The sequence below is a fragment of the Vombatus ursinus genome, unplaced genomic scaffold (assembly GCF_900497805.2).
Source record: "Vombatus ursinus unplaced genomic scaffold, bare-nosed wombat genome assembly UNPS02014817.1, whole genome shotgun sequence".
In the NCBI taxonomy this organism is placed as follows: domain Eukaryota; kingdom Metazoa; phylum Chordata; class Mammalia; order Diprotodontia; family Vombatidae; genus Vombatus; species Vombatus ursinus.
This window is the reverse complement of record NW_020954595.1, coordinates 5,993,124-6,006,719: the sequence shown is the minus strand read 5'-3', so window position 1 is coordinate 6,006,719 and position 13,596 is coordinate 5,993,124. Positions and strand designations below refer to the sequence as shown.

At 49.7% G+C, this 13,596-nt stretch overlaps 1 protein-coding gene across 3 annotated transcripts in view; it reads right to left on the bottom strand.

Annotated features, from left to right (window-relative positions):
• Window positions 1-1,535: 1,535 nt before the first annotated feature.
• STARD3NL (STARD3 N-terminal like) overlaps window positions 1,536-13,596 on the bottom strand; it is a 54,034-nt gene continuing 41,973 nt past the window's right edge. For 2 of the 3 annotated variants that reach the window (XM_027835776.1, XM_027835777.1), the window contains exons 5-9: window positions 13,349-13,402; window positions 13,120-13,237; window positions 7,336-7,437; window positions 6,496-6,583; window positions 3,035-3,110 (exon numbers count right to left, since the gene is read on the bottom strand). In XM_027835776.1, the coding sequence (XP_027691577.1) occupies window positions 6,501-6,583; window positions 7,336-7,437; window positions 13,120-13,237; window positions 13,349-13,402 (357 nt within the window). In that variant the 3' untranslated portion in view covers window positions 3,035-3,110; window positions 6,496-6,500. Of the gene's footprint in view, window positions 2,027-3,034; window positions 3,111-6,495; window positions 6,584-7,335; window positions 7,438-13,119; window positions 13,238-13,348; window positions 13,403-13,596 lie in introns of those variants that run through there. The other variant, XM_027835778.1, reaches the window with a different exon arrangement.

Sequence of the window (13,596 nt, the reverse complement as noted above, 5' to 3'; positions counted from 1 at the left end):
TACAAATATATACAGACTCACACTCATCACACACACATACACACATGTATAGACTCACATTCATCACATACATACACTCACATATAGACTCACACTCACTCATCACACACACAAATATATAGACTCACACACTCATCACACACAAAAATATATACATATACATAGACACTCATCACACACACTCACAAATATATACACATACTCATCACATGTACATACACATTCATATATATACACACACAGACTCACTCATCACACATATGCCAATATACACACATACATAGACACACACACTCACAAATATATACAGACTCACACTCATCACACACACACATACCCACATGTATAGATTCACATTCATCACATACATACACTCACATATACACAGACTCACACTCACTCATCACACACACTCACAAATATATAGACTCACACACTCATCACATGCAAAAATATATACATATACATAGACACACACTCACAAATATATACACATACACTCACACTCATCACACGTACATACACACATTCATATATACACACACACTCACTCATCACGCATGTACCAATATACACATACACAGACACACACACATATATACATACTCACACACTCATCACACACACACACAAATATATATACACACAGACTCACATTCATCACACACACTCACATATACAAATATATAGACTCACACACTCATTACACATACATACACACACACACTCACACACACACCCCAGGCCATGCTAACACATGCAGGCTGAATCTACCTAAGGTTGATACCCTCCCTGCAGTGTATTCCTAGCTGACATCAGCACTCAGACAGGATGTGGCTAGTTACTGGGGCATTAACAGAATCAGGACACTGAAAACATTCTCTGACCGTAGCTGACCACCAGTGTTGATGAACCTGAATTCCCTTTGGAACTGTCTTTTTATGTTGGCCTAGAAAAGGAACAAGACCAGTGACCTTTCAAACAAATGTAAATGAGTTTGAGACTTTAGACTTAGAAATGTAAATAAACAGGACCAGGAAGGCCTTGCCTCTGGAAAGGGCAATGGGGTGGACAAAGAAGAAACAGAGAAGAGACAGAAATGGTTCCAGCGGGACCCCCACCCCCCCCAATATAGAAAGGGCCAGAGGAAGGCCTGCAGAGCATTATGCAGGGAAATTCTCCAGGGAGGGTCTGGGCAGGGATATAGCCAAGGAGAGGCAGAGTGGGAGCTGGTTTGGGAAACAGGAAGACCTGAGTTCAGGTCCTGCCTCTGACATATCCTGGTCATAGGACCCTGAACAAGTCACTGAACCTCTCAGACCTGAGACTACAAGTGGCAGAGAAAATGACGACCAGCATCGGCAGACCAACTCTGCTCACCTGGGAGCTCTCTTCTCCAGTGAAATCAGTGCTCCAGTCAGTATCTCTACCCTCCTCGGACAGGAGACGGCCTGGATGAAAAGGCAGCTATGGCAACGCCGAGTGAGCTCTGCCCAGTTCACGGACCCACAGAAGGAAAAGGTCAGAGCCAGAGGTTGGGATGTTGCCTTTTATTAATGTTTTTAAACTGTACAAAGAGCTCATGTGCATGAATTAAAAAACACACAAGGACATGTTATTTTTTAAAAAAGAAATATAAAACAAATCTATGAGACAAATAAAACAATTCCATTTTGTGAGTCAGAAAAAAAATCCATGGAGTTTTGTGTTACAGAAGATGTGTTAGGTTGGTATACTATGGCGTCTATTGATTAGGAACACAGCACGAGACTTTCCCAGAACTCCCTACGCATTAGGAGACAGTTTCAGTAGCAGACGACAGCATGGGCTGTTCTGGGCCGTTATCTCACCAGCCCCAGGCAGGCGAAGGTACACGTGTGGGTGGGGGACAATCTTCCGTGAGGTATCACAATAAATAAATCCTTGATTAGCAAGTGGACTTGGCTTCCCAGGGAGAGCCCGGCTACGCTGGGGGCCTTCACACTCCAAACGCGGACGGACAGAGAGGATTCACAGATGGGACAGTCTGAGGAGGTCACAAGAAGTAGAGGGGCTCAACATTCTTCATTCCTGTCATCTCCCACACTTTTTGTGTAAGATTTTACCTTTCCCCAATTACATGTTACAACAATTTTTAATATTTCTCTTAATTTTGGGTTCCAACTTCTATCCTTCCCTTCCTCACCTTCCCCCTCCCTGAGACAGTAAGCATCCAATACAGGTTACACGTGGGCAGTCATTGCATACATCGTGGTCTCAGAACTTATCAAACAAAACACAATGGGAGGGTGAGGGCATTGGAGGGGCTGGTTAAGAATGAAGCCTGTGGTCATTCCGATTTCATAAAGCATCTTCTCCTCCCAGAGTTACATGATTGCGCAGTGTTGGAACCAGTAAAACGGGCTCTGCCTCCTCCTCCTGTGTGGACTTCTAGGGGGCTCTGAAAGGGCCTGGCCTCGCTGGCCTATCAGGGGCTTTGAAACAATGCCTGGTCTTCCATTTTGGAAATTCCCACATCGCCATCTAATGATCATGGCACCAGGAAAGAGACAAGGTAGAGAGACCAGCCCCACTTTACAGGTGGAGAGCTTGAGGCAAAAGTGATTGACCCACGGCCTATGCTTGGTAGGGAAGCCTGGCACAGACCTCAGGATGCCAGACTTCCAATCAGCACGGCTCACTTCCCCACTGCCCTACCTGCGTCGCCACCAAAAGACTGGGCAAAAATGGAGATATCCTATGCCAGCAGTTGATACCCACAGCATCAGGACACCCGCCGATGACGTTTGCAAATTCAGCTCCCCTCGTGTGATCAGGACCTCATAGGCTCCCGTGGATTTCCACCCACCATGCTTTCCAAGCACACACACAGACAAACACTAAGCTATTTCACTCCCTGAATAACAAGGTGATTTGCTGACTGACTAAAGGACGCATCTAAGCAAGGCTGCGCTGGTCGCCCCAAGGCCGTCCACCCTCCCAGACAGACCACACGTGTACTTCGGGACTTTCCCCTTTGTTTTCAAACACTTACTTTCATCAAAATAACTCTCGCAGCTACAGGACTGGCTTTTCACTATCCTGCTTTCCTTCAGGGTCTTCATCAGAACCTATGTGCGAGAAAGGAACAAGAAGGAAACAAGCATTTGTAGAGTGCCTACTATGTGATCTCTCTGGGTCCTCCCAACAACCCTGGGAGGTGGATGTGAAGATTACCCCCACTTTACAGATGCAAAAACAGAGGTCTGGAAGCTGAAGTGCCTAGACAAGGACATGTTCTCCATCGGTGGCAGGGTTACTAACATAAGGGACCCAGTGAGAGCTGTCAATATAGTCTAACTAGAGTTTGGCTGGACTTTTAACAGAGCATCTCATACTATTCTTGTAAGGAAAAAAGGGATGGAGAAAAGTGCGTCAGATGATGGAGCCAGGGAAAGGCAGCTCCACTGGTCTTCAGCGGTGCGGCCCGGGCATCTGGCCTGGAACTCAGGCTGCTGAGCATCTTCATGAACTTGGGCCAAGGAGGAGGAGATGGCCTGGTCAGAAAGTTCACAGATGGGAGAACGCAGACATCAGTGGACGGTCAGGACCCAAGCACTGCTGGCCAGCTCCAGGCCCGGGCCCCCTAAGGAGGCCCCAAGGGGGACCTCACTTTTTTGTTTTCGTTTTTGTTTTTTAAGCATCTGACACCTCTGCAGTCTTTCACTGTGCCTCCTTCTCTCCTCTGAGCTGTCCTGGTCCTGGGGCAGGCCCTCTGGAGCCTTTGGGTTCCATAATTCTGTGACTCAAGGAGGAAAATGCCAGGTGGGAAGAGCCAGATGTGGGACGTGTGCCCACAAGCAGGGGATGGCAGGGCTGGGGTTCTATCCACTTCACCGTATTGCCATCAACACCCTCTTAGGAGAATTCAATTCTTATCAGTAACCAAGCAATCCACCAATCCACAAGAAAAGGCTCCAGGGGACCCCTGACTCAGTCAGACTCAGCAAGACAGTCAGCGTCCAGACCGGGAATCAAACCTCAGTCTCCTTCCACTGAGGTCCAGGGCTCCTTCCATTGGACAGCCCCGCCTCTGAACTAGAACGCCCTTCATCAGGGTAGGGACTTCCCAGTGAGGAAACTCCATTCCCAACAGAGAGCTGTCTGCAGCATCAAAAGGGTGTGACTTGGCCAGGGTCACGTGGTCAGCATGTGGCAGACAGGACTGCCTTTGTCCCCCCAAACCGTGTCTATGTACCAGACACTGAGCTAAACGCTTTACAAATACTGATCCTCGCAACAGCCCTGGGAGGGAGGCACTACCTATGATGATCTCCATTTTACAGATGAGGAAACCAAGGCAGACAGAGAAGTGACTTGCCCAGGGTCACACAGCTAGGAAGCGTCGAGGTCGGATTTGAGCTCACCAACATCTCTCAGTGGCCAGATTATAAGCTGCCCCTCTCACCAACATGCCTGTTGCCTTCAAGTGATATCAGAGTGAAGCCATGACCACCACAAAGCAATCTGGAATCAGGCCTGAAAAGTAACTCTCATGTTTACCCCTCTCACTGCCAGGCACAGAACCCAAGAAGGGCGAACACAAAAAGGAGGTTCCGCACACAGTCAGACCTCCCAGGGGCTCTCGCCATGGAAGCAACGTTAGGTCACTCATCAAACCCAGGCAGACGCCTGCTGCCCGAGGCTGGGCAGCCAAACAAGCCATGTGCCCCGTGGAGACTTCCGAAGCCTGGGCAGACTGAGACGGACGGAGAGGGAAGAAGGGTGAGGAGGACAACATGTACAAACATGCCAGAGGAAGGAGAAGCCATGATCACAAAACGCAGGAGCAGGTCACCACCTTCTTTAGTGGAGATGATAGCGGCTGGGAGGCTGGAGCCGATGGGGACGGCACATTGCGCGCACTCAGGCCGGACACGGGCTGGGTTTGCTACACTACCTTCTTCCTCTTTCTTTTTATTCTTTGTGATGAGGGATGGCCCATGGGGCAGTGAAGGGGGAGAGAGAAATGAGGTAAAAGCAAAAGGTAGCAATAAAAATTAAACATTCACTAAATTGTTGTCATGGAAAAATCAAATCAAAATAGAAATCCCAGCCTTATACAGAGTGGGATACACTGGAGAAAACCAGAAGGATCTGTGTGGGCCAAGCCTTTATAACGCACATTTATTCCTGGCTCCTCTCTCTCATTCTCACTTGCAGCATACACACTCGAACCCACACACGCAGATGTAGACATCTTTGCAGACACAGGCATATGCGTCTACATTCCTCTATGTTAACCGATGACTTGCACTGGTCCCGCAGACTGCCCCCAGCAGGCAGGTTAGAAGGGGCTGCGTACGAGGCCGCACCCCCCCACCTCCCCCGGGGAGCTGCCTTCTCCACCGCGAGAGGGCTGCAGCCCTCCGGGAAGCCTGCTTTCCAGTTACGGTTGCTGGGGGTGGGGGGCTTTGGCCAAGAAGGAGAAAGGCTGGCTGAGAACCTGGAGCGGAGTTCCGCCCCACACTTTCACCCCAACCATGGTTTGTGCCTCACCTCAGAAACTGTGCCTTTGATGTGAAATTAGTCGTTTAAAAAAATCCCCCCAGCACTCAACAAGCAGGAAGTTTTGTTTCTTGGCCATCTGATCACAAATCATACACGATCTCTGGTGTGGTTTAACTGCTTTCTTCTCTGGACGCTGGCTTTTAAGGTGACACCACCAGTCCCTCAGGCTCATTCGGCACCCAGAGCCTCATCTGGCCTTTGACAACCGCCCTTAAGCTGGCACCGTTCTGAAGCCTTCCAGATGTGCTCTCTCCAGAATGTGGCCAGGTGGGTCTCAGCTGAAGAGGAACAAAAGCCCTCCCTCCACCACGTCTGGTCGCCTCCCCCCACCGCGGCCCAACTCCACGGCTGCCCCACTGGCGCTCCAGCTTGCTCAGGTGGATCTGCACCAAGAGGCACAAAGATTTCTGTGCCGGCCTCGGCTTTCCCAGCTCATCACAGGGAGGCCGGCGGGGAGGTGGTGAATTCAGCATTTCCATGGCAGAGGGAAGGAGTAGCCATGGCAACGGAGGGGCCAAAGCCATGCACCGGGCCATTAGCTGGTGTCTCACAGCTCTCAGACCACCTCACATTACACCCCCAACTCTGATCTGGTTCCACGCAGTCTTGGGCGATGACAGGAGGCAACGTTTCTTCCCCCACACCGTGGGTCTCTCAAGAGAGAAATCTTCACACAATTTCTGAAACCCAGTGGCCAAAGGTCTGTCCACCTTCCCCACTGAACAGAATGATCAAACACCCTCACATCACACCTCCAAATGAAGGTGACCACACACATGACCATAAGCAACCCGCCACTGTGCACAACAGGGCGCTAGACTTGTAATCAACAAGACCTGGGCTCTGATCCCGCCTTAGATACTCATCAGCCGGGTGACCACGCGCGTTCCCCACCCCCCATCCCCCAAGTCCACCTCTCCTTCAGTGTTCAAGGTCTGGGCTCACGTCAGTTAAGGTTGCTCCCTCCACCACCAAAGGTCACAAGCTGTGAGTCTCTCCACATCACACAGAGGCGTCAGAAAGGAATCTGCAGCTTTGTGAAAAATACAGTTTTTTTCTAACAGCGTCACCTCCTGGGCTTGGGGCTGTTTCACTTCCCCATGACTGTCTTGAATCAGAACCTTGGGGGACAGGGGAGGGCACCTCAGGTGTATATGTGTGTATATGTGTGTGTATATGTATATATGTGTGTGTGGATGTATATATGTGTATGTGGATTATATATGTGTGTATATATGTGTGTATTATATATACGTGTGTACATACGTATATGTAGTGTGTGTATGTGTGTGTACACACACATACACACACACATACGCTACAACCTTTCTGGGTGTGCAAAGGAGACCATCTAATTCCTTTTGATTCTGGGGAACATTTACATTCCAATGTGTTTCCTGGACTGGAAACTCAAGAGGTGACGAGGCCAAAGAAATGCGGGACGTACCCGGCCTAGCCATCCTCCTCCTTCCCCACACCCCGCCGGGCTGCCGGGCTACAGTGCCATGGATGCTCCCCAGCTCCACCAGGTGGCACCATGAGCAAAGCGGAGCCAGCCCGAGGGCTCCCCAAGGCCAAGCTGAATCCTACCGTTTCTCCCTTCTGGGGCAGTGCCCTGGAACTCTGGGATCGGGCCCAGCAGAAGCACCGAGACTCTGTGTGGGTGCAGACCCCACTCCTCACTTCCTCTGGGGGCCACAGAACAGCAGCAGGCAGGCATAAGGCCCAAGCCAGGGGGCTTTCCACTACAGGAGGGGAGCGAAAGGCACGCCAAACACCTTTTACCTGCTTCAGACTCAGGCGGGGAATAAAACTGCCCATCCGAGAGACCCCCAGGCGGCTGGATGAGGGCTGCCCTCTCCGAAGCGTTCTGAACCAGCAGAAGTCCTGGAAGAGAAGGGATGGAGAGCCCAGGCGTCAGTCTGCCACAGTGGGACAGAGGGCCCGCCACTTAAAAATGCTTGTCGACCACGCGTGTGGCAGTGAAGGGGGTGACTGTGGACAGCTCTGGAAGGCCACGACCGGCAATGCCCCTCTTCCCAGCCCCCAACCCCAACAGAGGACACAGCTGGCCTGTAGGGCCACGGGGTACCGGGTTCCCACTGGACTTTGACAACATCCTGTTCCCTTCAACAAACAAATGGCTTGTAGCAGCAGATGAAAGACACACAGCATCCCTTGAAAGAGAAGGCATTTGAACCAGCCACACCTGATACCTCGACAGCACCATCAAAGTAATGACAGCATCTGCCTGGAGCTCATGGTGATGCTCCGCCTCTTTGGGAGCCCTGGAAACACCCCTGGCACCAAGGAGGGCATCACTAAGTGCCAGGCTAATCTCCCTCTGCTGACGGCCCATCCTCATCTAGTCAGCTGTGTGCTCTGATGTCCGGGGCATGCAAAGCACTCTAAATTATCTGTTTTTCTGACTCTCAGGCCACAGCCTTGTTCCTCCTGGCATCTCCCTCATCCGACTGGCTGAAAACAAACTGCTGGGGTGTGTCCGGAATGACTCATGGACTGAAACGATAGAACAGCCAAAGAGGGAGGCGTGCCGGACACGTGGCTTCTTTTCCAGTGGACTCACTTATATGCTAAGTCTTTCCTTATATTTTAATTCCATTCTCTTATTTTAAAATTCCCTGAAAATGGGTACAGAGAAACAAAGCTGCATGCAAAGACTTCCCTAGAAATCCTCCCTCCCATTTCTTCCATATGTTATAGTAACATTTAACTCTGGGCTGGATCAGAGAATATGCAAATCCAAGATGTGCTTCTAATAATTAGTGCCTGTATGCCTTATATGGCTAGGCCTTGGGCACAGTGTTTGCAGGTCCTAGACACTTCCTAAGCACTTAATGAGAGTTGACACAAGAGGGGACCAAACGATATCAGAAAGGTAGAAATGGCACACCTTGCTGCTGCCTGGGACTTGCTAGTTTCGGACTAATAAGTGTCCTAAGTGGACAGGGCATGAGTGAACAGGTAAAAGGACGTCTAAAGTTTACAACAGTCCAACATCTGATCTTTGGTTCCAGGAATCCCTTGGGCTTCCACTCAAAGCCATGACCTGCAAAGACAGCCACAAGGCCAAGGGGTCAAAGAACGGTAGCTGGGATGTGACTCGTGACTCTTTGATACACGCCAGGCCTCAGGCACGAGGAATCTCATGACCTTGTGATCCCCTCCTCTAAGTTCTGAAAGGTGCCGTTCTTGTGTCAGTCGGACTCAGGCCCCTTCCCTATAGACTGGGCTCCTTTTCTGTATGACCCAGATCTTGGGTCATACAGAAAAGGAGCCCAGACACAGGAGCTAGGCCACCTGCGGGCCATTCTAAAGACACCAGGCCCCCAATGGCCGCTAACAGCACTGAGATGCCAGAGAAGGGCAGAATACGGCCTGGGAGCCCAACGGGCCAGGCTCCAGTTCCAGGGCCAACAGGCCGGGGAAAGGGAATGTTGGGTGTGACCAGTGCACCCTTCTGAGCAGTTATTATGAATTTGGTCTTGCTGGCATCGGGGGTCATGGGCTACAGAAAGAGAGGTCTCTTTCTCAGAAGGATCGGGAGTAACATTCACTTTCCTCCAGAGTTGCCCTTTCTACTGCATCTTACCCCAAAACTGATTTTACTTTATTCTCTCTGATTCATCATCAATCTCCAACTGGCATTTATTAAGCACCTGCCATATCCTGGGGGCTGGGGATACAAAGAGAAATGTGGACGGGGCCCTGCCCTCAGGGAGCTTACTACCTGGCCAGGTAGAGAGAAAACATACAAAGAGGCACAAGATAATTTTGTGGGGAGGCTCGAGCAGCGAGAGGGGACCAGAGAATCTTGATGGAGAAGTCTGCACAGGGACAAGGTGAGGTCTCTAGGTCTCGAGAAGAAGACAAACACCTCAGCATCATAATACAAGAAACAACACCAGCATTCCGCTCAGTAATTCTGAAAGATCGATGGATCCCATGGCAAGGGGAGGGCCTGTGGGGGGAGGCAAACCTATGCTGCCCACCCCAAGACACAGAGTAGTTAAAATGAACAACTTCAATGACAAACAATAAACTTCACAACCACCAGGAGAAAGGACAGACTTTCAGGTATGAAGGAAAGGCAACCTGAACAATACTAGATGACTCTGGATCTACCAGAAACCACAGAAAGGAACAGTATGTGTTCTGAAGACCAGGAGCTCAAGATGCATGCCAACACAACACTCCTCGCATCAGAGACAATCATCAGAGACAAAGTGGCATCAGAGGAGAGGAGCTGAAGTTTTTCTAGAGAGAACACCAGACACGAGCAGATATTTCCAATATTTCCAAACACCCTACCCAAGCAAAAAGGCAACCAAATACACCAACCAAAGAAATTGTGAGTAATAAAATAAATTGCCCCAGAAAAAAAGGGAGGAAAAAACTATAAAAATAAAAAACATCTATAAGGTTAAAAACAATAACAACAAAATAACAACAGAGGAAAAATAAAGAGCCTTTTTAAAAAAGTAGCCAAGGAGCGGGCAGGTAGGTGGTGCAGTGGATAGAGCACCGGCCCTGCAGTCAGGAGGACCTGAGTTCAAATCCGGTCTCAGAACAAACACTTGACACTTACTAGCTGTGTGACCCTAGGCAAGTCACTTAACCCCAATTGCCTTTAAAAAAAAAACCAAAAAAATTTAAATAAATAAATGAATTAACAGATAAATAAATAAATGAATAGATATGAATAGATAGATAGATAGATAGATAGATAGATAGATAAAAGTAGCCAAGGAGATAAAGGTAACAGAAGGACAAAAATGGAAGAAGGGGACTGAAACTCCTGGGACTAAATCTGCTGCCACGTTGCTCCAGGAGTGTAACTAAACCGTGGAATGGGAGAAAAGGGAGGAAGAAGGTGGAGGGGAGGGTGTGATGTGCCCTCATCAAGGCAATGATAAACAATGAAGGGGAAAATAACTCTCAAATAACTTCCGTAATCTCCCCACAAAAGAATGGATGAGAGGAAAGAAAGACGGAAATCTCTTCACTGGTGGAAGGGGAGCCCACTGAAGACTGCTACCCATCTGGGCTGAGAGATGTTCCAGGATGGGAGACAGGGTCCTAGAAGAGGAGAAAAGGGACCTCATGGGCCCCATCTGCAGGGATTCGGGGCCTAGAGACACCACCACCTCTGAGAGACTGGTGCCTCCATGGACAGCCTCCGCCTCAGAAGAGGCACCAGAGCTCCTGGGGGCAACTGAGGTCCAGAAGGGTGGGAGTGCGTGGACCCAGAGAGATTTCATGGCAAATGAGAAAACACGACCACTGAGGGCAGGCAGTAGAGATGAATGGCACAATCGAGCAACCGTAAACATTTGTATCAGGGGGCAGAAAATGCTTTTATCCTCTTTATCTCCTCTAGGAACTGACATCTCTAAGAGGCACAAGAGAGAAAAAGGGGGAAGGGGCAAGATCCGCAAAGAAAGAACAAAGAGGGAGCTCCAAACAAGTACCTTAGAGCTTTAATTCCTTGGGGAACACAGAGACTGAAGGAGGTTGCACATAAAGCTCAGGGCCATAAATAAAAGTCTAGAAAAGACAGAAAGGGAAGAAGAAAAAAAGAAATCCTCTTTAGAAAAAGGAGCAGAGAACTTTAGCAAACCACAGGACAAGCAGAAAGGGAGAAGAGGAAGGGGGCTTTTAATTGGCTACTGAGCTGAGAGAAAAAGCAGGGAGGAAGTGGAGAGCCGGACAAGAGGCAATGGACAGTTAAGCAGAACTGGGGAAGGGGGGAAGGGCAGGGGCTCGTGGGAAGAAGCCCTGTAAAGGAGATGAAGCAAAAGGAACTGAAGAAATGAAGTCCTGCCTTTAGAGCCAAGGAGGAACCAGGAGACAGAAAGTCCTGATTCAGAAAAACAAAAACAAGATCAGACACAAATGGAAGGAAACACAAGCCTGAAGGATAAAAGTGTAGATGGCAGCAGATGAGACAATGCCTCTGCGCCCGTGGTCTCTCCCCAGCCTCCGCTTCTGTCTGTCTGTCCGCCTCCCCAGACGTCCTGTGGGCAGCTCGGAGGGGACATAGCGCCTCTCCTTCCACACCTTCTCCTCTCAGCCCAAACTCCATCGATGGCGCCATCACGCTGCTCACTGGGCTCGAAGGACCCAGTCACCGTTGCCTCCTCCCTCGCCTAACATCCAGTCAGTCGCCAAAGTCTCGCTGATTTTCTCTCCACAACGTCTTTGAATCCATTCCCTCCCCTCACGGGGCCACTCCTCCATGCCAGGCCTTCCTGTCCTCCCCCCCCCCCCCCAGCCTCCAAAGAGCTGCCCTGCCCCTGTGACCCCCTGCTCAAAACTCCTCACTGCCTCTTGGGCTAAACACACCCTCTCTGGCCCGGCGTTCAGGGCTTTCTACGACGGGGTTCCAACTTATCTTTCCAGCCTATCTCCTAAGACGTCTCTCCCAACCTAAGCTCCAGCCACAGCGCACATCTGGATCTTCAGCGTGCTCACCCTACCCCACCTAATAGATAAGCACCTAGCATCGATGTAACGTTTTAAGGTCCTTACCTAAACCCTGGAAGTGAGGTGCTCATATTGGCCCCATTTTGCAGATGACAAATATGAGGCAGGCAGAGGTTAAGTGACTTACCCAAGGTCATCTGGTAAGTCAGAGTCCAGCACTCCATTCCAACCCCTTATATACAATCCACCAAAAACACTCTGGCCTCCTCTCAGCCCTGGAAAATCCTTCTCTTTCATCAGGGCCCTGTTAAAGTGCCTCCTCCACCAACCGTCTCCTCACTCCCAGCTGGAAACAATCTCTGCTGTGTCCTCATCCCATTCTGTATCTTCCTTATTTTGGGAGGAGGGGCATATCGTATCCCCCCATTAGCCTGCTCTTATTCATTCTGGTCCCCTGCCCTTCACACGACATGAGCCTTGCACCAGGCCAATACTCATTGAGTACCTGTGACCTGAAGCAGGCTCCTGTCTGATTCCAGAGCAAGTCCTATCTTACACTTCTCCTATGCAGTTCTTATATTCTTTTGTGTGTGTGTGTGTGTGTAACATCAAAACCCCCCAACCCTAGATTTCATTAAAATTATATTTTAATATCATTTTTTACTATAAATCTATTAAGTTAAATCAAAATTAATTTATTTTCTTATGTTACTTACTGTTTGCAGTTTATTTTTACATTATTCAATATCTAATTGATTAAATTGGTGCCTTCGTTATTAATAAATGATCTATCACATAACAAATATTATAAATTCATTTCTATAACGTCTACTACATTACATACATATGGACGCATGTCCTATCATTCCTATTGTGCAACAAGCTCTGAGAAAGCTGAGGCCATGTTTCATTGATCTTGGCACATCCTCGAGCACTTGGCAGAGGGCTCTGCACTCTCAAGGCCCAGAATGACTGAATGAACTAATGAATGTGAGCCCAAGTTCCTGCAAAGCAGATGTGGCCCACCCCCCAGCAGCCTCCCAGGCCCCTTCCTGGGCTCGGGCAGCAGCGGGGCCCTCCCCCACACAGACCGATCCCTAGAACGGTGAAAGGTGAGCTTACTGCTGTCTTCCTCTGCTTCTTGAGGCAATACTTTGAAATCCAGGAACCAGGTTTCGATCCACGCCAGGATGAATGAAATGATGGGCAGCACATATCCAAAAGCCCCCTGAGAAAAGAGCTGAAAAACAGAGGGGGAGGGGGCAGGGTCAACCTTTGGCCATGGGCCGCTGGAGCCTCCGGGGAGACGCCTCCAGGGAGATAAGCCTGGGGAGAGTTGGGGGGCTCTTACCTTGGACAGGATGACTTTGACTAATAAGAAGGCACTCGTCACAGCTGTCGTCAACTGAAAGACAAAGAGTCGAGTTCAGGGCAAACGCCTGAAGTCACGAGTTCCGATAACAGTCTTGTCACAGGCCCAAGTTCTGCAAGAGGGGAGATGCCCACCACGGCCGCTCCAGCTCCACAGAGAGGGGAGAGAGGCCCCCTCGGGGCCCCTGGGCCAGGCCGCAACCCCCTGGGCCTGTGTGCTGGGAAGTG